A 27,132-nucleotide genomic window follows, 5' to 3' on the forward strand; every position below is an offset into this window, starting at 1 on the left:
CAGGTTTCCTAGCCTGTATTAAGGTATCAATAACTGACTCAGAAAACCCACGTCTTGATAAAATCAAGCGTTCAATTTCCAAGCAGTCAGCTTCAGAGAAGTTAGACTTTGATGTTTGAAGGGACCCTGAATCAGAAGGTCCTGTTTCAGAGGTAGAGACCAAGGTGGACAGGATGACATGTCCACCAGATCTGCATACCAAGTCCTGCGTGGCCACGCAGGTGCTATTAGAATCACTGATGCTCTCTCTTGTTTGATTCTGGCAATCAATCGAGGAAGCATCGGGAAGGGTGGAAACACGTAAGCCATCCTGAAGTCCCAAGGTGCTGTCAGGGCATCTATCAGGACTGCTTCTGGATCCCTGGATCTGGACCCGTAACGAGGAAGCTTGGCGTTCTGTCGAGACGCCATGAGATCTATCTCCGGTTTGCCCCAACGTCGAAGTATTTGGGCAAAGACCTCCGGATGAAGTTCCCACTCCCCTGGATGAAAAGTCTGACGACTTAAGAAATCCGCCTCCCAGTTCTCCACTCCCGGGATGTGGATTGCTGACAGGTGGCAAGAGTGAGACTCTGCCCAGCGAATTATCTTTGATACTTCCATCATAGCTAGGGAGCTTCGTGTCCCTCCCTGATGGTTGATGTAAGCTACAGTCGTGATGTTGTCCGACTGAAACCTGATGAAACCCCGCGTTGTCAACTGGGGCCAAGCCAGGAGGGCATTGAGAACTGCTCTCAATTCCAGAATGTTTATTGGCAGGAGACTCTCCTCCTGACTCCATTGTCCCTGAGCTTTCAGAGAATTCCAGACGGCACCCCAACCTAGAAGGCTGGCGTCTGTTGTTACAATTGTCCAGTCTGGTCTGCTGAATGGCATCCCCCTGGACAGATGTGGCCGAGAAAGCCACCAAAGAAGAGAATTTCTGGTCTCTTGATCCAGATTCAGAGAAGGGGATAAGTCTGAGTAATCCCCATTCCACTGACTTAGCATGCACAGTTGCAGTGGTCTGAGGTGTAGGCGAGCAAAGGGTACTATGTCCATTGCCGCTACCATTAAGCCAATTACCTCCATGCATTGAGCCACTGACGGGTGTTGAATGGAATGAAGGGTGCGGCAAGCACTTTGAAGTCTTGTTAACCTGTCCTCTGTCAGGTAAATCTTCATTTTTACAGAATCTATAAGAGTCCCCAGGAAGGGAACTCTTGTGAGTGGAACGAGTGAACTTTTCTTTTCGTTCACCTTCCATCCATGTGACCTTAGAAATGCCAGTACTAACTCTGTATGAGATTTGGCAGTTTGAAAGCTTGAAGCTTGTATCAGTATGTCGTCTAGGTACGGAGCTACTGAAATTCCTCGCGGTCTTAGTACCGCCAGAAGAGTGCCCAGAACCTTTGTGAAGATTCTTGGAGCCGTAGCCAATCCGAATGGAAGAGCTACAAATTGGTAATGCCTGTCTAGAAAGGCAAACCTTAGATACCGGTAATGATTTCTGTGAATCGGTATGTGAAGGTAAGCATCCTTTAAATCCACTGTGGTCATGTACTGACCCTCTTGGATCATGGGCAAAATTGTTCGAATAGTTTCCATCTTGAACGATGGAACTCTTAGAAATTTGTTTAGGATCTTTAAGTCCAGGATTGGTCTGAAAGTTCCCTCTTTTTTGGGAACCACAAACAGATTTGAGTAAAACCCCTGTCCCTGTTCCGATCGTGGAACTGGGTGGATTACTCCCATTAACAAGAGCTCTTGTACGCAGCGTAGAAACGCCTCTTTCTTTGTCTGGATTGTTGACAACCTTGACAGATGAAATCTCTCTCTTGGAGGAGAGGATTTGAAGTCCAGAAGGTATCCCTGAGATATTATTTCTAGCGCCCAGGGATCCTGGACATCTCTTGCCCAAGCCTGGGCGAAGAGAGAAAGCCTGCCCCCCACTAGATCCGATCCCGGATCGGGGGCCCTCAATTCATGACGTTTTAGGGGCAGCAGTAGGTTTCCTGGTTTGCTTGCCCTTGTTCCAGGACTGGTTAGGTTTCCAGCCTTGTCTGTAGCGAGCAACAGCTCCTTCCTGTTTTGGTGCAGAGGAAGTTGATGCTGCTCCTGCTTTGAAATTACGAAAGGAACGAAAATTAGACTGTCTAGTCTTAGTTTTGGCATTGTCCTGAGGCAGGGCATGGCCTTTACCTCCTGTAATGTCAGCGATAATCTCTTTCAACCCGGGCCCGAATAAGGTCTGCCCTTTGAAAGGTATATTAAGCAATTTAGACTTAGAAGTAACATCAGCTGACCAGGATTTTAGCCACAGCGCCCTGCGTGCCTGAATGGCGAATCCTGAATTCTTCGCCGTAAGTTTAGTTAGATGTACTACGGCCTCCGAAATGAATGAATTAGCTAGTTTAAGGACTCTAAGCCTGTCCGTAATGTCGTCCAGAGTAGCTGAACTAATGTTCTCTTCCAGAGACTCAATCCAGAACGCCGCTGCAGCTGTGATCGGCGCAATGCATGCAAGGGGTTGCAATATAAAACCTTGTTGAACAAACATTTTCTTAAGGTAACCCTCTAATTTTTTATCCATTGGATCTGAAAAGGCACAGCTATCCTCCACCGGGATAGTGGTACGCTTAGCTAAAGTAGAAACTGCTCCCTCTACCTTAGGGACCGTTTGCCATAAGTCCCGTGTGGTGGCGTCTATTGGAAACATTTTTCTAAATATCGGAGGGGGTGAGAACGGCACACCGGGTCTATCCCACTCCCTAGAAACAATTTCAGTAATTCTCTTAGGTATAGGAAAAACCTCAGTACTCGTCGGTACCGCAAAATATTTATCCAACCTACACATTTTCTCTGGTATTGCAACTGTGTTACAATCATTCAGAGCCGCTAACACCTCCCCTAGTAATACACGGAGGTTTTCCAGTTTAAATTTAAAATTTGAAATATCTGAATCCAGTCTGTTTGGATCAGAACCGTCACCCACAGAATGAAGTTCTCCGTCCTCATGTTCTGCAACCTGTGACGCAGTATCTGACATGGCCCTAATATTATCAGCGCACTCTGTTCTCACCCCAGAGTGATCACGCTTACCCCTTAGTTCTGGTAATTTAGCCAAAACTTCAGTCATAACAGAAGCCATATCCTGTAATGTGATTTGTAATGGCCGGCCAGATGTACTCGGCGCTACAATATCACGCACCTCCCGAGCGGGAGATGCAGGTACTGGCACGTGAGGCGAGTTAGTCGGCATAACTCTCCCCTCGTTGTTTGGTGAAATTTGTTCAATTTGTACAGATTGACTTTTATTTAAAGTAGCATCAATACAGTTAGTACATAAATTTCTATTGGGCTCCACTTTGGCATTGCAACAAATGACACAGGTATCATCCTCTGAATCAGACATGTTTAACACACTAGCAAATAAACTTGCAACTTGGAATACAATTCAATTAAAAACGTACTGTGCCTTTAAGAAGCACAGAAAATCTATGACAGTTGAAAATTAATAAATTGAAACAGTTATAGCCTCAATCCTTGTAAACAACACAACTTTAGCAAAGGTTTATCCCAATAGCAAAGATAACAAATTCTGAAAGCAGGAAACAATTACAGAATAAACGTTTTTTTTTTTTTTTATCACAATCAACTATAATTCTCACAGCTCTGCTGAGAGAAATTACCTCCCTCAAAATAAGTTTGAAGACCCCTGAGTTCTGTAGAGATGAACCGGATCATGCAGGAAATACAATGAGCTGCTGACTGAAAAAACTGATGCATAGAAAAGGCGCCAAAACCGCCCCTCCCCCTCACACACAGCAGTGAGGGAGAACAGAAACTGACAGAAAAAAAACAGATTTAAGCAACTGCCAAGTGGAAAAATGGTGCCCAAACATTTATTCACTCAGTACCTCAGCAAATGAAAACGATTTTACATTCCAGCAAAAACGTTAAACATAATTTCTAGTTATTAAACAGCTTTATGTACTTCTTACAGTGTAATTCTCTGAAGTGTAAAGTATACATACATGACATTATATCGGTATGGCAGGATTTTCTCATCAATTCCATTGTCAGAAAATAAAAGCTGCTACATACCTCTATGCAGATTCATCTGCCCGCTGTCCCCTGATCTGAAGATTACCTCTCCTCAGATGGCCGAGAAACAGCAATATGATCTTAACTACTCCGGCTAAAATCATAGCAAAAACTCTGGTAGATTCTTCTTCAAACTCTGCCAGAGAGGTAATAACACACTCCGGTGCTATTTTAAAATAACAAACTTTTGATTGAAGATATAAAACTAAGTATAATCACCATAGCCCTCTCACACCTCCTATCTAGTTGTTGGGTGCAAGAGAATGACTGGGAGTGACGTAGAGGGGAGGAGCTATATGCAGCTCTGCTGGGTGAATCCTCTTGCACTTCCTGTTGGGGAGGAGTTAATATCCCAGAAGTAATGATGACCCGTGGACTGATCACAATTAACAGAAGAAAATGTGTTCCGCTGTTTATGTGCATTATAATGCAATGGAATTTCAGGAAATATCATTCTAGCACTTTTTACATTTAAATAACTTTAAATCAACTTGAAAAATGTGAATGTGGCAGTTTTGAAGTAACTACATTTTAGCACAACTTTTAAAATCCAAATGGACAGCTAGACAGACAGATGTTGTGTGTGTGTGTGTGTATATATATAAAGGGGGATAGAGAGAGAGAGAGAGAGAAAGAGCAATATTACAAATCAGCCATATCTATATATAAAAATGAAAAACCTACTTGGACGTATGCTCTGCATGATCGCTCTCTTTTCTGCAGCTGTATTAATAGGGATTAAGCAAAGAAAATATAAATTAGGAAATCTAAGAACATTAAAATATCAATTGTTAAATTATATTAACAATTTAGTTTGCATTGCATATTTCCATAAGCATATAATTTTAAATGCATATCTTATAAATATGACTGTGCCACTATACCACAATTTTACATCAGTCCCTTAAATTCAAAGATGTTGTATAGGGGTGTGAATCTTTTTTCTCTCATATTCTCTTTGTCAAGAATTCATGACAAAGACTCATAGGCACATTGGAGAATGCAGCGTCATTACAACACAAGGAGAGGTGGAAACATACCCAAGACTGTTTATCATGGAAATACCTGAGCTTCAAATATTTACAGTGTAGATATTTCTTCTCATAAAAACGCTTACCAAATTATATAGTGTGTGCAGTTAAGGCAGAGTTGTTGTAAAAAGATAATTACTTTTGTTTTTAAGCTTTTTTTTTCAGCTCAGGATCTCCTCCTCTCTTGTTACTTCCTCACATTCACGTTTAGAGGACTTCTCCAGACTGGCCCCCATCTTGTGCAATTCCCTGCCTCGCTCCATAAGACTCTCCCCTAGTTTTAACAGCTTCAAGCACTCCCTAAAAACTTTACTATTCAGGGATGCATACAACCAACACTAGCCTTTCCTAACGCCATTGCTTTCCCTTTGAATCCCTTAGATTGTAAGCCTATGGGCCCAGCTGTTTACAGATCGCTTCATAAGAGCCGACTACAACAGTGAAACTCTTGGCAGGGCCCTCTACCCACTTGACCCCTACAAAAGCTATCCTGTACACCGACTATGTTTACAGCGCTGCGGAATCTGTTGGCGCTCTACAAATACCTGATAATAATAATAATAATAATTTTTAAAATGTTTGTACCTGTATTTGGAAATAAAGTGGAACCCCTTGTGAAAATATTGGGTTTATTTATTGCTGGGTGCATATCTTAGAACTATTGAAGCACTATTACTGTTATTATTACTATTACACAGCTTATAAGCTTGCTTTGGCATAAAGGGAGTCTGCGTAAAAGCAGACTTGAAGTAAAAAAGTGTGTCATTGTGAACCTCATTTGCATATCGTACCCAGAATCCTTTGCTGCATTGGAAACAATGTAATTCAGAGGTTTTCTGTGGGGGGAAAAAAGTCTTCTGGCCTGTCTAGATTTGTTAATGAACTACACAATGAGTTATTTTTTTTTATATATTATATATATATATATATATATATATATAGTGTATATATATATATATATATATATATAGTATATATATATAGTATATATATATATATATATATAGTGTATATATATATATATATATATATAGTATATATATATATATATAGTATATATATATATATATATATATACTATATATATATATATACTATATATATATATATATATACACTATATATATATATATATATATATATATATATATATATATATATATATATATATATATATATATATATATAAAAAATAACTCATTGTGTAGTTCATTAACAAATCTAGACAGGCCAGAAGACTTTTTATATATAGTATATATATATATATATATATATATATATATATATAGTATATATATATATATATATATATATATATATATATATAGTGTGTATATATATATATACACAGTATATATATATGAATATCTATTTATAAACACTTATATGTGCAGAACATCGGAATGTGAAATATTTACAGTAATTACACAGTATAACACTTTATTAAATATGAAGAAAATGTTTTTCATGTTTTCATAGGACTCCAATGCACTTATATATATGTCTACATATGCATTTGTGTGTTTATTTGCTTATATATGTCTGTAAATACATATATACACATATAAATACATAAATGCATATGTACACATGTACAGATCTTTAGACATGTATACCTGTGTGTGTGTTTTTTTTTAAACACCTGAGACCTCATATCTTTGAGCCTTTCTAACTTTTTTGTTAAATTGTGTTATTATGAGTGTAAGTGCACTTTTTAATGTATTTTTGAAGTGTTTTGTGAGACTTTTTTGTTTTGAGAATCAGTTAACCAGAGCTATAAGGTCACGCTAACCCAACGCGTGTAAACTTGAATTTGGGCTCAAGCGATCATATTTACTTTCAACTTGAAATAGGAGTGGAAAACCAAATACACCCCTTATCATTCACGCTCAACAACGATCCACTCGTAATCCAGCCCTGAGTTGGTTAGAGCACTATTACTATGTTGAACTATTCTTTGTTTCATTTGAAGTTTAGCTTCTGGGATATAAAGAAGAACAACAGTAGATCCTCATCCTCATAGAGCATCTTTAAATTTAAGAGACAGCTGTGAAATTGAAGTATAGTATAGTATACAGTTATATACTATATAGTATAGTAGTACAGTTTCATATTTTTCAAACTTTGTTCAACATTTTTGGTATTTACAACATTGATATTCTAAAAAACATCTTTTCTTCTCGCAAAAAATAGGAATTGCATTAAAGTGACAGTCAACACCTTAGTCATCTTAAAGTCTAAAGATTAAGCTGCAAATAGCCTCCTGGACCTTTTCTATATCATGCAGCAGTAAAAAAGTTTTTTTAAAATTAACTGGTGACATTATGATCTGGGCTGCATCTGAGCACTCTGCTCAATAGCATTGACATTCTGTTATATCCAACTAGTGAGCCGTTTTGTGATTGGACACCCAATGCAGCACATATTGTGATGTCATCAGTGGGTGGAGCTTGGCAGCCATTTCAAAGTGTCCAGAAACAATATTAATTTTAAAATAGCTTCTTTACCGTTCCTTCTGCATGATATAGAAAAGGTGCAGGAGGCTATTTGCAGCTTTATCTAAGGTAAGACTTTAAGATGGATAAGGTGTAGACTATACCTTTAAGTAAAATACATATTGAGAATAGGTAAGCATTTAAGGGTTGATTGCTTTAAATCACAATTAAGGTTGGACATACAGGATGGAAAGATTTCAAAATTATTTACAGTTATCTTTTCTTTGGTAGTTTTTGTCCAGAAAAAAAAAAATCTATTTTGTAACACAATTTTAAAACAATTTATATACGTCACTTCCATACATATTAAAATATAGACAATACATATACAGGCTCATATAGAAAAAATAGATCATTTGTAATTTTTCTTCACAGGCTTAGCACAATATCACACTTTTTTTTGCATTTTTAGCTGTGTAGTACTGTGTCAGCAAGTGTATTAAAAAAAAAGTAAAAAACCTTTTTGCAAGAAAATTAGAAAAATGATGTACAGGTGATACCATTAATAACTAACTAATAGTGGATACAACTGCAAGCTTTTAGGACACTGAGGTCCCGTTGTCAGGCTGTGTAGTTGCAATTATTTATACACTTTGCCCAATTTGCTGAGGCCATATGTTAAAATCATCTTTCTTCCTCTAAATGTGATAAAATAACCCATTAAAAATAAAGTGTTATCATTTTGAAATATAGAATAGTAAACTTAACCCCTGGCTGCAAAGTTGTGTTACTAGAAATTGATTTTCCAACAGTCAATCAATTGTACTCCCATGGCCAATAACCTTCATTGCAAACATTTGTACTTCTTATGTTTTTATTTCTCACAACAACTAATTAGTGAACAACAAATTCAGACAATTAATATACAAAAATGAAATTTATATAACTGCAAACAAACTACCACATTTTAATATTTATTGAAAATAACCTAGGATAAAAGTTTTTGTTTCATAGTGAAGTGCAACTATTTTACAGTGCACACCATTTAGAAAAAGCATGCTACAAAAACACTTGAAACCGCTCTATGGGGCTGATTTATCATCGGTCTGTCTGACATGATCCGCTCAGAGGATCATGTCCGACAGACATCGATGAATGCTGACTTCTTGTGAACTGCTTGTGCAATGCCGCCCCCTGCAGATTCGAAGCCGATCGGCCGCTAGCAGGGTGTGTGTGAATTAATCCGATCATATAGGATCAGGCGGGTTAATGTCCGCATCCTCAGAGCAGACGGACCAGTTAGGGAGCAGCGGTCTTAAAGGGACACTGAACCCAAATTTTTTCTTTCATGATTCAGATAGAGCATGCAATTTTAAGCAACTTTCTAATTTACTCCTATTATCGAATTTTCTTCATGCTCTTTGTATCTTTATTTGAAAAGCAAGAATGTAAGTTTAGATCCCAAACCATTTTTGGTGAACAACCTGAGTTTTCCTTGCTGATTGGACAGAACAAATAAAAAAAGTGGCTGGCTCCTTAGCTTAGATGCCTTCTTTTTCAAATAAAGAAAACACGAGAATGAAGAAAAATTGATAATAGAAGTAAATTAGAAAGCTGCTTAAAATTGCATTTTTGAAGTCCCGCTTGAACGATCTTCATCCAGGCGGCGAAGTCCTCATCCAGGTGGCGAGAAGTCTTCATCCAAGCAGCCTCTTCTATCGTCATCCAGGCGGCGAAATCCTCATCCAGGCGGCCTCTTCTATCTTCATCCCGGTGCCACGGAGCAGGTCCATCCTGAAGACATGCGGCACGGAGCATCCTCTTCACATGGTCGCCGCTGTACACTGAATCATCAATGCAAGGTACACTAATCAAGATGGCGTCCCTTGCATTCCTATTGGCTGATTTGATTTTGGAAATTCAAATCAGCTAATAGGATGAGAGCTACTGAAATCCTATTGGCAGTTCAAAACATCCGGATGTCTTCAGGATGGACCCACTCCATGCCACCGGGATGAAGATAGAAGATGCCACCTGGATGAAGATAGAAGAGGCCGCCCTGGATGAAGACTTCTCGCCGCCTGGATGAGGACTTCTCCGCCTGGATGACGATAGCAGAGGCCGCTTGGATGAAGACTTCTCACTGCCTGGATGAGGACTTCGCCACCTGGATGAAGATCGTTCAAGCGGGAGTTCAAAAACTGTAAATGGATCTTCAAGGTTTTTTTAAGGGTTTTTTTTGGGTGGCGTTTTTCTTAGTTTAGGGTTTGGACTTTTCGTAAACAAACTAAATGTCCTTTTCAGGGCAATGCAAAAGAGCTAAATGCCCTTTTAAGGGCAATGCCCATACAAAGGTTTTTTAGATAGTTTTTTTTATTTTGTGGGTTTGGGGGGTGGGGTTTGTAATGTTAGTGGGGGGTTTTCAGGTAAAAGAGCTGTTTAACTTAGGGCAATGCCCTACAAAAGGCCCTTTTAAGGGATATTGGTAGTTTATTGTAGATTAAGTTTTTTATTTTGGGGTGTTTTTTTTTTTAAAATGGGTATTAGAATAGGAATACTTTTTATTATTTTTTGATAATTTATTTTGTGTAATGTATTTTTTTCATTTGGGTGGGTTTTTGTTTTTAGACTAGAGGTTGGGCATTTCATAAAAGAGCTGAATGCCCTTTTAAGGGCATGAAAAAGAGCTAAATGCCCTTTAAAGGGCAATGCCCATACAAATGCCCATTTCAGGGAAATGGGTAGATTATGTTTTACTTTAGTTTTATTTTGGGGGTGCTTGTTTTGTTTTGTAGCAAAAGAGCTGTTAACTTTAGGGCAATGCCCTACAAAAGGCCCCTTTAAGGGCCCACAAAAGTCCCTTTTAAGGGCCCTTGGTAGTTTATTCTAGATTAGGCTTATTTATTTTGGGGTGTTTTTTTTTTAAATGGTATTATAATTAGTATAATTTTATTGTTTTGGATAATTTTGTTGGTTATTTATTGCAATGATATGTTTTTTTAATTTTAGTAATTTTAGTGTTTGTTATTTTATTTCACAGGTAAGTATTTAGTTTTAAATAGAAATTATTCAGTTAATAATTGTAACTTTAATTTAGCTCTATTTTAATTATGTTAAAATTAGGGGTTGTTAGAGTCAGGGATACGTTAGGGTTAGGTGTTAATATAGTTTAATTTAGGTTGTTGAGAGGTGGGGGGCTGGTGGTTTAGGGGTTAATAGGTTTATTTAGTGGCAGTGATGTGGGAGGTCAAAGGTTTAGGGATTAATAACTATTTAGTGGCGGCGATGTCAGGGAGTGGCGGAATAGGGGTTAATAGATGTATTATAGAGTGGGCGATGTTGGGGTTCAGAGGAATAGGGGTTAATAACTTTAGTATAGTGGCGGCAATGTTGGGTATGGCAGATTAGGGGTTAATAGCTTTATTTAGGTGGCAGCGATATCGGGAGTGGCAGATTAGAGGTTAATAAGTTTATGTAGGTGACAGCGATGTCGGGGGCAGCAAATTATGGGTGTTTAGACGTGAGGTTTATGTTAGAGTGTTAGGATTACACGTAACTTTATTTTTCCCCATAGACATCAATGGGGCTGCGTTACGGAGCTTTTCATTCTGCAATCGCAGGTGTTAGGCTTTTTTCCGACCCACTCTCCCCATTGATGTCTATGGGGAAAGCGTGCACGATCACGTCAAAACAGCGCTTGAATTTTTTGTGGTATGGAGCCTAGAACCAACATATTGCACGCACAAGCCGGCTGTTTGAAAACTTGTAATGACTGCGCTATAGAGGGTTAAATAATGCAACTTTTGTTGCGTTAGTTAATTTCCCTATAGTGCGCATAACTCGTAATCTAGCAGAAAGTAAATTATTTTGTGGCTTAAAGATACATTTTCAAGGCTCCATCCACCTCCATTTGTGAAGAATTTTCTCTTTAGCATTTGTTGGAGATGGACAAAGAGATGATATCATGATAAATTCTATCAGAAGATACCACTTTAGGAAGAAAAGAATAGTTTGTTTTCAAAACAGCTTTGCCCTGATAAAAACTCAGGGAAGGGCAGTGGCAAATGTAGGTTTTGTGCTGCCCTAGGCTCTTAAAATTTTGCGGCCCTCCATCAACCCACCAATAGAGCTCTATGTTTTAGGCCTTTTTTGGCCATAATATATTTTGGTCAGAGTGTAATTTGACTTTTTTTTAATGGAATTTCACCAGGGCTTGCAAAAGACTGGTTGAATTAGCACATATTAACAATGCATGTGTGATCAGTAATAATGTTTATATATACTGTATATATAGGTAGCCCTCAGTTTACGCCGGGGTTAGGTTCAAGGAGGAATGGTTGTAAATCGAAACCGTTGTAAATTGAAACCCAGTTTATAATGTAAGTCAATGGGGAGTGAGGGGGTTAGGTTCCAGGCACCTCTCAAAATTGTCATAAGTAACATCTAAAACATTATTTTTAAAGCTTTGAAATTAAGACTTTAAATGCTAAACAGCATTATAAACCTAATAATATAGATTGTATCATCATCAAACTAAGTTTAATGAACAAAAACATTTGCTAACAGCACCTATTTAAATAATCACACAACAGACTGCATCATCAAACTAAGTTTAATAAACAAAAACGTTTTTTTACTTGCATTTTTCTGCAAACAGTTCTCTGCATTGTTAGCGTGTTAGATAATATTGGGTCTGCACCTATTCTATGCATTTCAATCTGCAGTGATTAATAGGCAGTTAGGCACCCTCACCTCAAGCAGCTGGACAGGAATATAATAGGGAAGTGGCTGCTAAAACTTGTTGCTCGATAGCTAATGTCTGCTCTGTGTACACAGATCAATTTCAGGCTGTTAAGTTGCATAACTTTGCTGCAAAACAAGAGGACAGCTCCACCTACTGGCTATTTTAATTAGTGCACTTTGCTTTCCAAAGCTTTTCAATAGCAGTCACATGACTGAAAAAAGGTTGTTATTCTGAAACGGCATAAATTGAACCGGCGTAAACCGAGGGCCACCTGTATATATATGTAGAAGTGCACTCTCATTTAAAAAAACACATCCACCAGGGTGCCAACAAGAAATTTAAAAAAGAATTGGCAATGCTTAGTCTCAAACCAGAAAAGAAAGGTTTCCCATACCTTGTGATAAATGCATCTGCTAACAGACTTTAGGGCTTGCATTACAATGTCACTTGATCAGAGAATCCATTTGCAGAAACCATGTCGTCAAACTTACAGAGTTGAGGTCTTGATGAAAAAGAGAGACCTTGAGAGAGGTCTTTCCTGAGAATTAGTTATAGGACATTTGTGTAAGATTGCATATCATTTCTTGCGCGGTCATGCCAGAGTAATCAGTATTACAGAAGCCTGTTCTGCTTTTATCCTGGTTATTACTCTAGATGTACATCAGATGGAATGGAAAGGGAATTATTAAAGCATCTTTAAGAGTTGCCTGTGGATCTTAAGATCTTACACAATACTGGAGAAGCTTGTGATTAAAGCATGAATTCATAGTTCTATGAATGGCCTGCTCCCAAAACTCACAATCCGGTTGGATACCTAATAATATAATGACTATTCACCAGGTTGAAGGTAATGATCACTAAGAAAGTCCACAACTGGGATGTGGACTGCTGAAAACATGCAATGATAGCTTTCTGCCCAAGTCAGGATGTGGGCTACCTCTTTCATCACTAAGGCACTTCAGTTGCAGCTTTGGTGAATGACATAAGTGACAATGAAATCTCAGAAATGGCTCCTGTCTTAATAAGGGCCCGCACTGGTGAGCCCTGAAAATTGTGCAGTGTTCTGAGATATTGAATGGTAACATTGCCTCCTGAGAAGACCAAACTCTAGAAGACCAAACTCTAGAAACCCAGGACTGCACCCAACCTGAAAGGAGGTCACCTGAATAAAATATTGGTGAAGTTTCCACTATGTTAGGGATTGCCTTGTCTTGAAGTCTAAGGGGATCTTCTGAGACAGATTGTAATCGCCATTTCACTGTTTTTTAGTTATAGAGGGTGTAAATGGAATCTAGGAAAACGTATGGCATTTGTAGCCTCTACCATGAGACCTACTACTTCCATGCATTGAAGACCTATTAGAAGAGCAGTGAGTTAAAGAAGAGAACAATCCTTCTGCAACTTGAATGAAACCTATCTAGAGAGAATCCTGTACCTGAATGTGATCTTAGGTAAGGCTTTACCGTGATCTTGTAAGCTATCACTACTGACAATAGAGCTCCAAGAACTTTTGCAAAAATTATTGGTGTCATTGCCAGCCCAAAGGGAAGAACCACAAACTGATAAAGCCTGTTTCAGTCAAATCTGATTAATTTGGTATTATCCCTTTGAATACGGTTAAGCAAATAGTTATCTTTTAATTCTATGGATGACATAAATTGACCTTCAAAAAGAAATATAGTATGCATTGTCTGCATTTTAAAAGTCAGAACTTTCAAAAAATGTAATTAGAGTTGAGATCCAAAATACGCATTTTCTTGAACAATTTGAACTCTTGGCTCTGTTCCTCTTAATAGAGGGCCTGCTGCAGACGATTAACGGAGCTCCAGTGTGCACTAAAGCCAATAGCATTAAATTTAAAGAGATAGTGCTTCAATCGAACTGTTTTGTAAAAGTGTCTAAAACTGTGCATAGTGTTAAATGGTGTTTATGTCTATTTTCCCAGGCTATGTGAAACATCTACAGGTTCATAATAGCAGCCGGCGGACTTACCTGTGAGCACTTTCATCTGCTGTGCTCACCTTAGCTTCAGAGGACTGCTTCCAGTAGACGGGTGCATCCAAAGCAGTGCAAACACAGGGCCAAGGTTCTGTAAGGTTATAAGAAGAAACAGCCTACTGTAGACCAAGCGATTTGCGGGCATGTTCACATTTTATCTGGGAGGCCGGTGACATCTCACCTTTTCACTGCCTGACTGAACCTCCTGTCTACACCTCTTTCCTGTAGGTTCTCAGATGAGGAAATGGGTCTCAAATATAAGCACTTCAAGTTTCACCACATACAGAAAATTGACCAAAGGATTATGGGAAAGTGAGAGGGAATAAAAGCTATTTTATGCTGGGTGTTTTACCACCTACTAGTGGACAGAAAATGTATTTTACAGCAAAAATAATTAAAATAAATAATTCATTAATATCACAATGTAGTTTAGTGTGCTTTTAATATCAATTGAAGGCTAGAGAAAAGGAAATTAAATATCCCTCAAAATGGGGGCGGAGCCAACCGCCGAATGGAGCAGACGTTTTTCACATTGAGCTCTAGGACCAAATATTATATTAAGCTGCCCAAAGTGGCATTTTCTCTGAGAAAATAACCAATTCCTACTTTGCCTCACTTGTCTCCATTGTGTACTTATTTTGGTTAACTTAATACAGACTAAAGGGACATAGCTCCACCGCAAAGCTCCTACATGACACAGCTCTGAAGCACTGAAAATTTACAACGCCATCTTAAGCTTCTTTTTCCAGCATGGTAAAGTCATATACTCTCTTATCCTATCGCCACACAACTAGCAGCAGCAGGCAGGCAGTCTGGTAGGAGAAAATCTGGACCTGCAACCGGACTTCTCCTTTCTTTACTTTTAACACACCTGCCTTGCTCAATAAGAAAATTGTGCATTACGCATTCAGAGCAGCTGAACCCCCGTGATCTCCCCCCCCCCCTTCTTTACTGGTATCTAGGCCACAGTCTTATCTACAGAGGATAACCGACAACGATCTCTGCAGTTCTTCTTAGCGGCTACCTCTATACATTTCTCTTACCTCAAGCAAGGACATGGAGCATGAAGAGGAGAGGGAGTCCATCTTACCGCAACACTATGCCAACGTCAAGCAAAGCTTGCTAGCATTAATGAAGTTGGCTAAACAACTGCCGCAAGTATCACTGACAACCCTGCAACATGGAAGTATGGGGACCAACCTTCAGATGGTCAGAAAACGTGCTCTCAGTGAGGATGAAACATCTACTGGCCAAAACCCCTTAGGGGTTGTAAGTGAGTCGCACCACATTACGCTCTCAGACACCGGAACATTGTCTGATAACAGGTCGGGCAATATCCTACCCACAGCTGTACCTAATGTTGGGCCACATACTCCCCTCCCTCAGGGGCTCTTCAGCCGTGCTGCAATGAAAATACCCAGGCAGGACTTCACTGTGTTTGCGGACCTATACAGGTTGTATCGCTATTTCAAGGGGAACTTTTCTGCCCTGCAGTCAGCCCTGAGATGGGTTATGAGACCACCATTGAACTACACTTACAAACTTGCTCGATTTGGTCTAATTCCCACAAAATCTGGAGTGGGTTAAGAGGTCATATACCACATTTGCATTTAGGTGCTGAATTGGACATTATTACCTACCTAGTTTTAATGATCCTTTTTTTTTTTTTTTTTTTTTTAGGCAACAGCATGGTTAAGTTGCACTATGTGACTATATCTTGTTCAGCAGGTTGTTATTTTGACGGAATGCTTTATGATTATCTACTGTTTTTGTTCTCTGTTATTAATGAAGAAGACATTTTAAGCTTTATTTAAGTTTGCTAGATTTGCTCCATAGAGCCCTTTAGGCACTAAAGATAACATATGTTTACACTAAGAACTAACACACTAAAAGAAGAGAACCTGAATTGAAATAATAGCAATGGTTAAAGTAACTATTTCAATCTAGAAAAGATTCCTATACGGTTGCGACTTTACTCATTATAAACTATATCTACCTACACATGCAACTTTATTGATATATATTTCTGATTGCCAACCAGCACTCCACTACTCCAGAAGACCAGTTTATTTAGAGGTAGTCAAAGCACATTTCCTACCAAAGATAGTCCATATAGGGGTATACCTCATATACAGCGCTAGATAACATATCTCAGTCCTCTGCCTTACTCCCAATCCCCCACTTATCTGCTCCTCTAATTTTAATTTTGTTTCCTTCTAACCCTAGATACCAGAAACTTTCACTTGAGCGGCTCTTGCCCGCTGTACTTTCCCCATCTTCCCACCCTATTTATGTAACTAAAATTTAGCATTTATGTTTACATTCCACTGGTCTAGATATGACCTGCATAGTAGTTACCTTAATGCAATACAAAAAAAAAAAAAAAAAGAGGTCCTATATATCCAGGCTCAACATTACTGTGAATGGTTACTCACTGTTGTACCCCAGAGTCCACTTTGTATATCTTACTTAATTGAAATTATTTTATTTTATTTCTAAGAAAGGCCTAGATTATTTCAAGTACATTCCGAACTGTTAACGGGTAGTCAGCTCGAGTAGACCTGGAAATGTTATTCCTTTCAGTTACCAAAGAGTAACATCTGTATAGCTTTTTTTATGCCTTTGTTGTTTACTTTTGTATTTGTCGCACACCTCAATAAAAATCTTTAAAAAAAAAAAAAAAAAATATCCCTCAAAGTTTTTTTTTTTGTTTTTTTTTTACAGTTGGAAGCACAATACGATACCTTTAGCTGGCTTAAATGTGTATTTGACCAACAACAAAATCCAAGGTTCTGATTACTTGTGTTAAATGGCTTGGTTGTTTAAACATATCAGTGTGCACAGTGGCAGAATTTTATTATAAACACAGGGATCAAATTTTTTTTTTTGAAGGTTGAATTTAATGATTTTTTCATCTTCCTTCAACCTCATCTGCTATATTAAAATCTAAGTTCTACTCTGTTAAAAGCATTACTGGGATAAAAAGAAGCTGCACTATAACAAGCTATTGAGCTGCTTCTTCGTTCCTCAGAGTGCGCTTCTCTTGGTGTGTAATTATATGTATATATATATATATATATATATATATATATACACAGGTATACCTCACTTTACAGCGCTTCACTTTACAGCGCTTCGCTAATACAGCGCTTTGTGGAGCGGAAGTTCAACCTCCAAGGATTTTGAAACAGTGCTGTAATCATCATGAGATTGCGAGAAAAGTGACTGGTACCATTTTGTTATGCACAGTTCACTCTGTTTACAGCATTTCAGTGCAAACTGTGTCTCAGTGTTATAGACTGGCAAATTTTACTACAGTCATTGTCACTATTTTACGGTTACAGTATTTATTGAATACTGTACTGTGCTAGTATTAAACTAAACTTAGTGCTATTGCACACTAATATATATATAAGTTCAAACATGTTTTCAAGTTTTTAAATACGCTGGCAAGTGAAAAGAAAGCTAAAACCGCATTGTTTGACTTTAAGGCGGTTTTCACTTTACAGCGGGGTATTATAAGTTGACAGCAATGGGAAGCATTGCGCTCACAAGGGCGTGCTTACATAGGCTCCAATGGTAGCCTCGTTCTCATGCCGTGACACATGGCATACGAACCTCGCGCAGTGAAGGAGGTTTGTAGCGCAGCGATGGCAGCAAAGTGTAAATATATATGTATATTATTAAATACATATATATTTATGTGTTAATATGTGTATATACACATTTATATTTACAGGGAACACACAGTTTCCATAGACCGCAATGTAAAGGTACTTTTCAGTGCTGTTTTTTTTTCTAACACCCCACACGCGCCGCCTTTAACCCTTTCAAACTGCCTAGTGCTGTTTTACATTTAAAAAATGGGGCACTTTTAAAAAATAAACCAGAGATATGATCTCTGGTTAATTTTTTGAGCGCTAATTGCTACCGCAAGCTCGCTGTTTATTTAGTGCATGCCTGCAAACAGGCCTATTTGCGGGTGCACGATAAATTAGTGCTTCACTTGTAATCTAGCCTAAAATGTATTAGCAGAATGTATTAGCATGTACAAGCACATATCCATATATAGTAGGGGTATCCAAATTTAGTCAAGATCTGCCAGTAGTCCAAATTTTGAGATTAATCCTACCATGAAAAAGAAGTAAAATAAGTGCTGCTTCTTTGCAGAAACAACCCGGAAACCATGACATCTGACTCTACTAGTGTAGTGTAGTTTTACGAAAATTAGATCATAAAGTTCAAAAAAGTATGCCAAGTAAACAAGAGAGTCGTACATCCACACCTATTTATATATTCAAATTATTTGGATAATTATAATTTACATATATAATTGAGAATTTCTAATTATTTTCCAAGTCTGCTTTATCTTAAAACCCTTATGCATGGATATGATAAACCAACCTGAAAATGAGCACCCTATAGACCAAGCACCCTTACTTTCTACAGATTCATAAACAACCTTAGATCACAGCTTTAATTTCTTATTATGTTAATTAGGAAGATTAGAAAGATTACATTCTTTTAAGATATTGAAGAGTTTGGGGCTGATTTATTAATGTGAGGGCAGACATGATCCCACATCGATAAATGCAGACAGCATACCATATATCATTGCACAAGCAATTCATGTCAAATGGGGATGTCAATCATCCCGATTGTATCCAATCAGGATGATTGCTGTCCACCACCTCAGAGGTGGCAGACAAGTTAAGGAGCAGTGGGTTTAAGACTGCTGCTTCTTAAATTATGTTTCTGGCAAGGCTGAAGGCTCACGCGGCATACACTGTCCATGCCATCATTTAATCTCAATCAACTTTAAAGGGACAGTCAAGCCAAAATTAAACTTTCATGATTCAGATAGAGCTTGCAATGTTAAACAACTTTAAAATTTACTATCATCCTCATCATCAATTTAGCTTTGTTCACTTGGTATTCTTTGTTGAAAGATAAACCAAGGTAGGCTCATAAACGGATTTCTATGCCATCAAAACAGCCTCTTATCTCAGTGCATTTTGACAGGTTTTCTATACAGCGCAAGTTCCTGTGTGTCATATAGATAGTATTGTGCTCACTCCCGTATATAGATAGTATTGTGCTCACACTGGCTGAAATGCAAGTCTATCACAAGAATTGAAATAAGTGGGCAGTCTGCAGAGTCTTAGATACAAGGTAATCACAGAGGTAAAAAACAAAATTTATGCTTACCTGATACATTTCTTTCTTTTGCGATGTACCGAGTCCACGGTTTCATCCTTACTTGTGGGATATTATCCTTCCTAACAGGAAGTGGCAAAGAGAGCACCCACAGCAGAGCTGTCTATATAGCTCCCCCCTTAACTCCACCCCCCAGTCATTCGACCGAAGGCCAAGGAAGAAAAAGGAGAAACTATAAGGTGCCGAGGTGACTGAAGTTTTCAATAAAAAATACTATCTGTCTTGAATAGACAGGGCGGGCCGTGGACTCGATACATCACAAAAAAAGAAATTTATCAGGTAAGCATACATTTTGTTTTCTTTTGCAAGATGTACCGAGTCCACGGTTTCATCCTTACTTGTGGGATACCAATACCAAAGCTTTAGGACACAGATGATGGGAGGGACAAGACGGGAACCTAACCGGAAGGCACCACTGCTTGCAAAACCTTTCTCCCAAAAATAGCCTCCGAAGAAGCAAAAGTATCAAATTTGTAAAATTTGGAAAAGATATGAAGCGAAGACCAAGTCGCAGCCTTACAAATTTGTTCAACAGAAGCTTCATTTTTAAAAGCCCATGTGGAAGCCACCGCTCTCGTAGAGTGAGCTGTAATTCTTTCAGCATGCTGCTGTCCAGCAGTCTCATAAGCCAAACGGATGATGCTTTTCAGCCAAAAGGAAAGAGAGGTAGCCGTAGCCTTTTGACCTCTACGCTTTCCAGAATAGACAACAAAGAAGATGTTTGACGAAAATCTTTGGTTGCCTGCAAATAAAACTTCAAAGCACGAACCACGTCCAAGTTGTGCAACAGACGTTCCTTCTAGAAGAAGGATTAGGACACAGAGAAGGAACAACAATTTCCTGATTGATATTCCTGTTAGTAACAACCTTAGGGAGGAACCCAGGTTTGGTACGCAAAACCACTTTATCAGCATGAAAAACAAGATAAGGTGAGTCACATTGTAATGAAAATAGTTCCGAAACTCTTCGAGCTGAAGAGATAGCAACTAGAAACAGAACTTTCCAAGATAGAAGCTTAATATCTATGGAATGCATGGGTTCAAACGGAACCACCTGAAGAACTTTAAGAACTAGAATCAGACTCCATCGCGGAGCAACAGGTTTAAACACAGGCTTGATTCTAACTAAAGCCTGACAGAAAGCACGAATGTCTGGGACATCTGCCAGACGCTTGTGCAATAGAATAGACAAAGCCGATATCTGTCCCTTTAAGGAACCAGCTGATAGTCCTTTCTCCAATCCTTCTTGGAGAAAGGACAAAATCCTAGGAATCCTGATCTTACTCCATGAGTAACCTTTGGGTTCGCACCAAAAAAGATATTTACGCCATATCTTATGATAGATTTTCCTGGTGACAGGCTTCCAAGCCTGAATCAAAGTATCTATGACTGACTCAGAGAAACCCCGCTTAGATAAAATCAAGCGTTCAATCTCCAAGCAGTCAGTTGCAGAGAAAGTAGATTTGGATGATTGAACGGACCTTGAATCAAAAGGTCCTGTCTCAGTGGCAGAGTCCACGGTGGCAGAGATGACATGTCCACCAGGTCTGCATACCAAGTCCTGCGTGGCCACGCAGGTGCTATCAAAATCACTGAAGCTCTCTCATGTTTGATTCTGGCAATAAGACGCGGAAGGAGAGGGAATGGTGGAAACACATAAGCCAGGTTGAACGACCAGGGTACTGCTAGAGCATTTATCAGTACTGCCTGAGGATCCCTTGACCTGGATCCGTAACAATAAAGTTTGGCGTTCTGAGGAGACGCCATCAGATCCAATTCTGGTGTGCCCCATAGCTGAACCAGTTGAGCAAACACCTCCGGATGGAGTTCCCACTCCCCCGGATGAAAAGTCTGATGACTTAGAAAATCTGCCTCCCAGTTCTCTACCCCTGGGATATAGATCGCTGATAGATGGCAAGTCTCTGCCCATCGGATTATTCTGGAAACTTCTATCATCGCTAAGGAACTCCTTGTTCCCCCCTGATGATTGATATAAGCCACAGTCGTGATGTTGTCCGACTGAAATCTGATTAATCTGGCCGAAGCCAGCTGAGGCCACGCCTGAAGAGCATTGAATATTGCTCTTAATTCCAGAATATTTATCGGTAGGAGAGCCTCCTCCTGAGTCCACAAACCCTGTGCTTTCAGGGAATTCCAAACTGCCCCCCAGCCCAGTAGGATGGCGTCTGTTGTCACTATAACCCACGCTGGCCTGCGGAAACACATTCCCCGGGACAGGTGATCCTGTGACAACCACCAAAGAAGAGACTCTCTGGTCTCCTGATCCAGATTTATCTGAGGAGATAAATCTGCATAATCCCCATTCCACTGTATGAGCATGCATAGTTGCAGTGGTCTGAGATGTAAGCAAGCATATGGAACTAAGTTCATTGCCGCTACCATTAGTCCGATTACCTCCATACACTGAGCCACTGACGGCCGAGGAATGGAATGAAGAGTTCGGCAGGTGGTCAAAATCTTTGATTTCCTGACCTCCGTCAGAAATATTTTCATGTCCACCGAGTCTATCAGAGTCCCTAGAAATGAAACTCTTGTGAGAGGGGAAAGAGAACTCTTTTTTACGTTCATCTTCCACCCATGAGATCTTAGAAAGGCCAACACTATGTCCATGTGAGAATTGGCTAGTTGGAAATTCGACGCTTGAATTAGGATGTCGTCTAGATAAGGCGCCACCGCTATGCCCCGCGGCCTTAGGACCGCAAGAAGGGACCCTAGCACCTTTGTGAAAATTTTTGGCGCCGTGGCCAACCCGAATGGAAGAGCCACAAACTGGTAATGCTTGTCCAGAAAGGCAAACCTGAGGAATTGGTGATGATCTTTGTGGATAGGAATGTGTAGATACGAATCCTTTAAGTCCACGGTGGTCATATATTGACCTTCCTGGATCATTGGTAAAATAGTCCGAATGGTCTCCATCTTGAACGATGGGACTCTTAGGAATTGGTTTAAGATCTTGAGAGCTAGAATTGGTCTGAAGGTTCCCTCTTTTTTGGGAACCACAAAGAGATTGGAGTAGAACCCCTGCCCCTGTTCTGTTTTCAGAACTGGGCAGATCACTCCCAAGGTAAATAGATCTTCTACACAGCGTAAGAACGCCTCTCTTTTTGTCTGGCAATTGAGAAAGATAGAATCTCCCCCTTGGAGGAGAATCTTTGAAATCTAGAAGATACCCCTGGGTTAAAATTTCTACAGCCCAGGAGTCCTGAATGTCTCTTGTCCAAGCCTGAGCAAAGAGAGAGAGTCTGCCCCCTACTAGATCTGGTCCCGGATTGGGGGCTACCCCTTCATGCTGTCTTGGTGGCAGCAGCAGGCTTCTTGGCCTGTTTACCCTTGTTCCACGCCTGGTTAGGTCTCCAGACTGGCCTGGATTGAGCAAAGTTCCCCTCTTGCTTTGCAGCAGGGGAAGAGGAAGCGGGACCCTTGAAGTTTCGAAAGGAACAAAAATTATTTTGTTTGGTCCTCATCTTATTTGACTTATCCTGAGGAAGGGCATGAATCTTCCCTCCAGTGATATCTGAAATGATCTCTTTCAGTTCAGGCCTGAATAGGGTCTTACCCTTGAAAGGGATGGTCAAAAGATTAGATTTTGACGACACATAAGCCGACCAGGACTTAAGCCATAACGCTCTACGCGCTAAAATGGCAAAACCTGAATTCTTTGCCGCTAATTTATCCAGATAAAAAGCAGCGTCTATAATGAAATAATTAGCTAGCTTAAGAGCCCTAATTCTATCCAGAATATCATCTAAAGGGGTCTCCACCTGAAGAGCCTCTTCCAGAGCCTCAAACCAAAAGGCAGCTGCAATGGTTACAGGAACAATGCACGCTATAGGCTGGAGAAGAAAACCCTGATGAACAGAGTAGAAATAGCTCCCTCCACCTTAGGGACCATCTGCCACGAGTCCCGTATGGTGTCAGATATGGGAAACATCTTCTTAAAAACAGGAGTGGGAGCAAACGGAATACCTGGTCTATCCCACTCCTTAGTAACAATGTCCAAAATCCTCTTAGGGACCAGAAAAACATCAGTGTAAACAGGAACCTCTAAATATTTGTCCATTTTACACAATTTCTCTGGAACTACAATAGGGTCGCAATCATCCAGAGTCGCTAAAACCTCCCTGAGCAATAAGCGGAGGTGTTCTAGCTTAAATTTAAATGCTGTCATATCTGAATCTGTCTGAGGGAACATCTTTCCTGAATCAGAAATCTCTCCCTCAGATAGCAAATCCCTCATCCCCATCTCTGAACATTGTGAGGGTACATCGGATACGGCTACTAAAGCGTCAGAAGGCTCAGCATTTGTTCTTAACCCAGAGCTACTGCGCTTCCCTTGCAACCTAGGCAGTTTAGATAAAAACCTCTGTGAGGGTAGTATTCATAACTGAGGCCATATCTTGCAAGGTGAAAGAATTAGACGCACTAGAGGTACTTGGCGTCACTTGTGCGGGCGTTACTGGTTGTGACACTTGGGGAGAACTAGATGGCAAAACCTGATTTCCTTCTGTCTGAGAATCATCCAGTGCCAAACTCTTATAAGTCAAAATATGCTGTTTGCAATTTATAGACATATCAGTACATGTGGGACACTTTCTAAGAGGGGGTTCCACAATGGCTTCTAAACATATTGAGCAATGAGTTTCCTCAATGTCAGACATGTTGAACAGGCTAGTAATGAGACAAGCAAGCTTGGAAAACACATTATTCAATGAAAAAACAACAATGATAAAAAAACAGTACTGTGCCTTTAAGAGAAAAAAAGGCATACACAAACTGCAGAACTGCTTAAAATTTCCTCAAATTTTCCGATTTTTTTACAGTAGAATCAATAAGCTTTAATAAGATTGCACCACAAGCAATTTAAACAATTAACCCCCAAATATGGAAACCGGATTGACAAAGTGCCAAAAAAACGGTAAAACCCCTGTCAGCACCTTGCCACAGCTTTGCTGTGGCGCCTTCCTGCCCTTAGGGATTGGTAATGTGGGGATAAAGCTTCGATTTGGCCCAAGAAGTTCACCAGGACCCTCCGGTGTTGTAGATTGCTGCTTGTCTAGAGAAAACAACTGTGCAACTGAGGCGCGAAAATAGGCCCCGCCCATCTCACTCGATGTTACTAAGGCCTTCAAAAAAACATACCAAGCGTTTTTACAGCCATGTGGGTTCTAAAAACCCCAAAAAGCCAAGTGTACCCTCAATACAGTTGTCCCTTAAAGTATTGTTAACAGCACTCCCAGAACACACAACCGTTTGCTATATATCATTCAAACTGAGTGTCAACTATAAGTTCAGCCCTTTATGCAAGCTTAGTAATGCCCCTATACGTCTTGGATTACTGCTTACCCTTCCCCTCATGGGGATACTGTCAGCCTTTCTGAAATATCACAGTCTCTCCAGAAAAAATGACTGAACATACCTCATTGCTGTATAGCAAGAAACCGTTCCTCACACTGAAGTTTTCCTGTACTCCTCAGCTTCTGTGGGAACAGCAGTGGACCTTAGTTACAAATGCTAAGGTCATCATCCTATAGGCAGAAATCTTCATCCATCTCCTGCCTGAGAGTAAATAGTACACACCGGTACCATTTAAAATTAACAAACTCTTGCTTGAAGAAAAATAAAAACTAACTAGCCGGCAAAGAGAATGACTGGGGGGTGGAGTTAAGGGGGGAGCTATATAGACAGCTCTGCTGTGGGTGCTCTCTTTGCCACTTCCTGTTAGGAAGGATAATATCCCACAAGTAAGGATGAAACCGTGGACTCGGTACATCGCAAAAGAAAGAAATGTATCAGGTAAGCATAAATTTTGTTTTTTACCTTTGTGATTACCTTGTATCTAAGACTCTGCAGACTGCCCACTTATTTTAGTTCTTGTGATAGACTTGCATTTCAGCCAGTGTGAGCACAATACTATCTATATACGGGAGTGAGCACAATACTATCTATATGACACACAGGAACTTGCGCTGTATAGACTGTCCCTTTAAGCATCCAAAGAGAAAAGGGGTTTTCCTCATATAAATAAGGGCCTTTCGGTATAGTTATGTAACTTTGATCTGCACATAGGGGGCTCCCATGAGCCTCTATGCAAAAATATGGACATTTATTCACACCAGGTGATCACTATTACTTCAGTGATCACCTGGATATTAAAACTTATATAGGAGCTTTATTTTAAAGAGGGGGTAAGGGGCTTTAAAAAAATAAGTGGTCTTGGGGTATCTAGGCCTTTTTGATTGTCTGTTTTAAAGTTATACAGTGGGGAAAAAAAAGTATTTAGTCAGCCACCAATTGTGCAAGTTCTCCCACTTAAGAAGATGAGAGAGGCCTGTAATTTTCATCATAGGTATACCTCAACTATGAGAGACAAAATGTGGAAACAAATCCAGACAATCACATTGTCTGATTTGGAAAGAATTTATTTGCAAATTATGGTGGAACATAAGTATTTGGTCACCTACAAACAAGCAAGATTTCTGGTTCTCACATACCTGTATCTTCTTCTTTAAGAGGCTCCTCTGTCCTCCACTCATTACCTGTATTAATGGCACCTGTTTGAACTTGTTATCAGTATAAAAGACACCTGTCCACAACCTCAAACAGTCACACTCCAAACTCCACTATGGTGAAGACCAAAGAGCTGTCGAAAGACACCAGAAACAAAATTGTTGACCTGCACCAGGCTGGGAAGACTGAATCTGCAATAGGCAAGCAGCTTGGTGTGAAGAAATCAACTGTGGGAGCAATAATTAGAAAATGGAAGACATACAAGACCACTGATAATCTCCCTTGATCTGGGGCTCCATGCAAGATCTCACCCCGTGGGGGCAAAATGATCACAAGAACGGTGAGCAAACATCCCAGAACCACACGGGGGGACCTTGTGAATGACCTGCAGAGAGCTGGAGCAACGTAACAAAGGCTACCATCAGTAACACACTACGCTGCCAAGGACTCAGATCCTGCAGTGCCAGATGTGTCCCCCTGCTTAAGCCAGTACATGTCCGGGCCCGTCTGCTAGAAAGCATTTGGATGATCCAGAAGCGGGTTGGGAGAATGTCATATGGTCAGATGAAACCAAAGTAGAACTGTTTGGTAGAAACACAACTTGTCATGTTTGGAGGAGAGAGAACACCATACCTACTGTGAAGCATGGGGGTGGCAACATCATGCTTTGGGGCTGTTTCTCAGCAAAGGGAACAGGACGACTGATCCATGTACATGAAAGAATGAATGGGGCCATGTATCGTGAGATTTTGAGTGCAAACCTCCTTCCATCGGCAAGGGCATTGAAGATGAAACGTGGCTGGGTCTTTCAGCATGACAATGATCCCAAACACACTGCCCGGGCAACAAAGGAGTGGCTTAGTAAGAAGCATTTTAAAGTCCTGGAGTGGCCTAGCCAGTCTCCAGATCTCAACCCCATAGAAAACCTTTGGAGGGAGTTGAAAGTCTGTGTTGCCCAGCGACAGCCCCAAAACATCACTGCTCTAAAGGAGGTCTGCATGCAGGAATGGGCCAACATACCAGCAACAGTGTGTGACAACCTTGTGAAGACTTACAGAAAACGTTTGACCTCTGTCATTGCCAACAAAGGATGT

The 27,132-nt window shown here is 39.9% G+C and overlaps 1 protein-coding gene across 1 annotated transcript in view; it reads right to left on the reverse strand.

Annotated features, from left to right (window-relative positions):
• Window positions 1-27,132, reverse strand: part of ADGRL3 (adhesion G protein-coupled receptor L3) — a 1,741,359-nt gene that overhangs the window by 327,194 nt on the left and 1,387,033 nt on the right. The window contains exon 12 of the mRNA XM_053703187.1: window positions 4,771-4,809. Coding sequence (XP_053559162.1) covers window positions 4,771-4,809 — 39 coding nt within the window. The remainder of the gene's footprint in view (window positions 1-4,770; window positions 4,810-27,132) is intronic.

This window comes from Bombina bombina, chromosome 2 (genome assembly GCF_027579735.1).
Source record: "Bombina bombina isolate aBomBom1 chromosome 2, aBomBom1.pri, whole genome shotgun sequence".
NCBI lineage: Eukaryota > Metazoa > Chordata > Amphibia > Anura > Bombinatoridae > Bombina > Bombina bombina.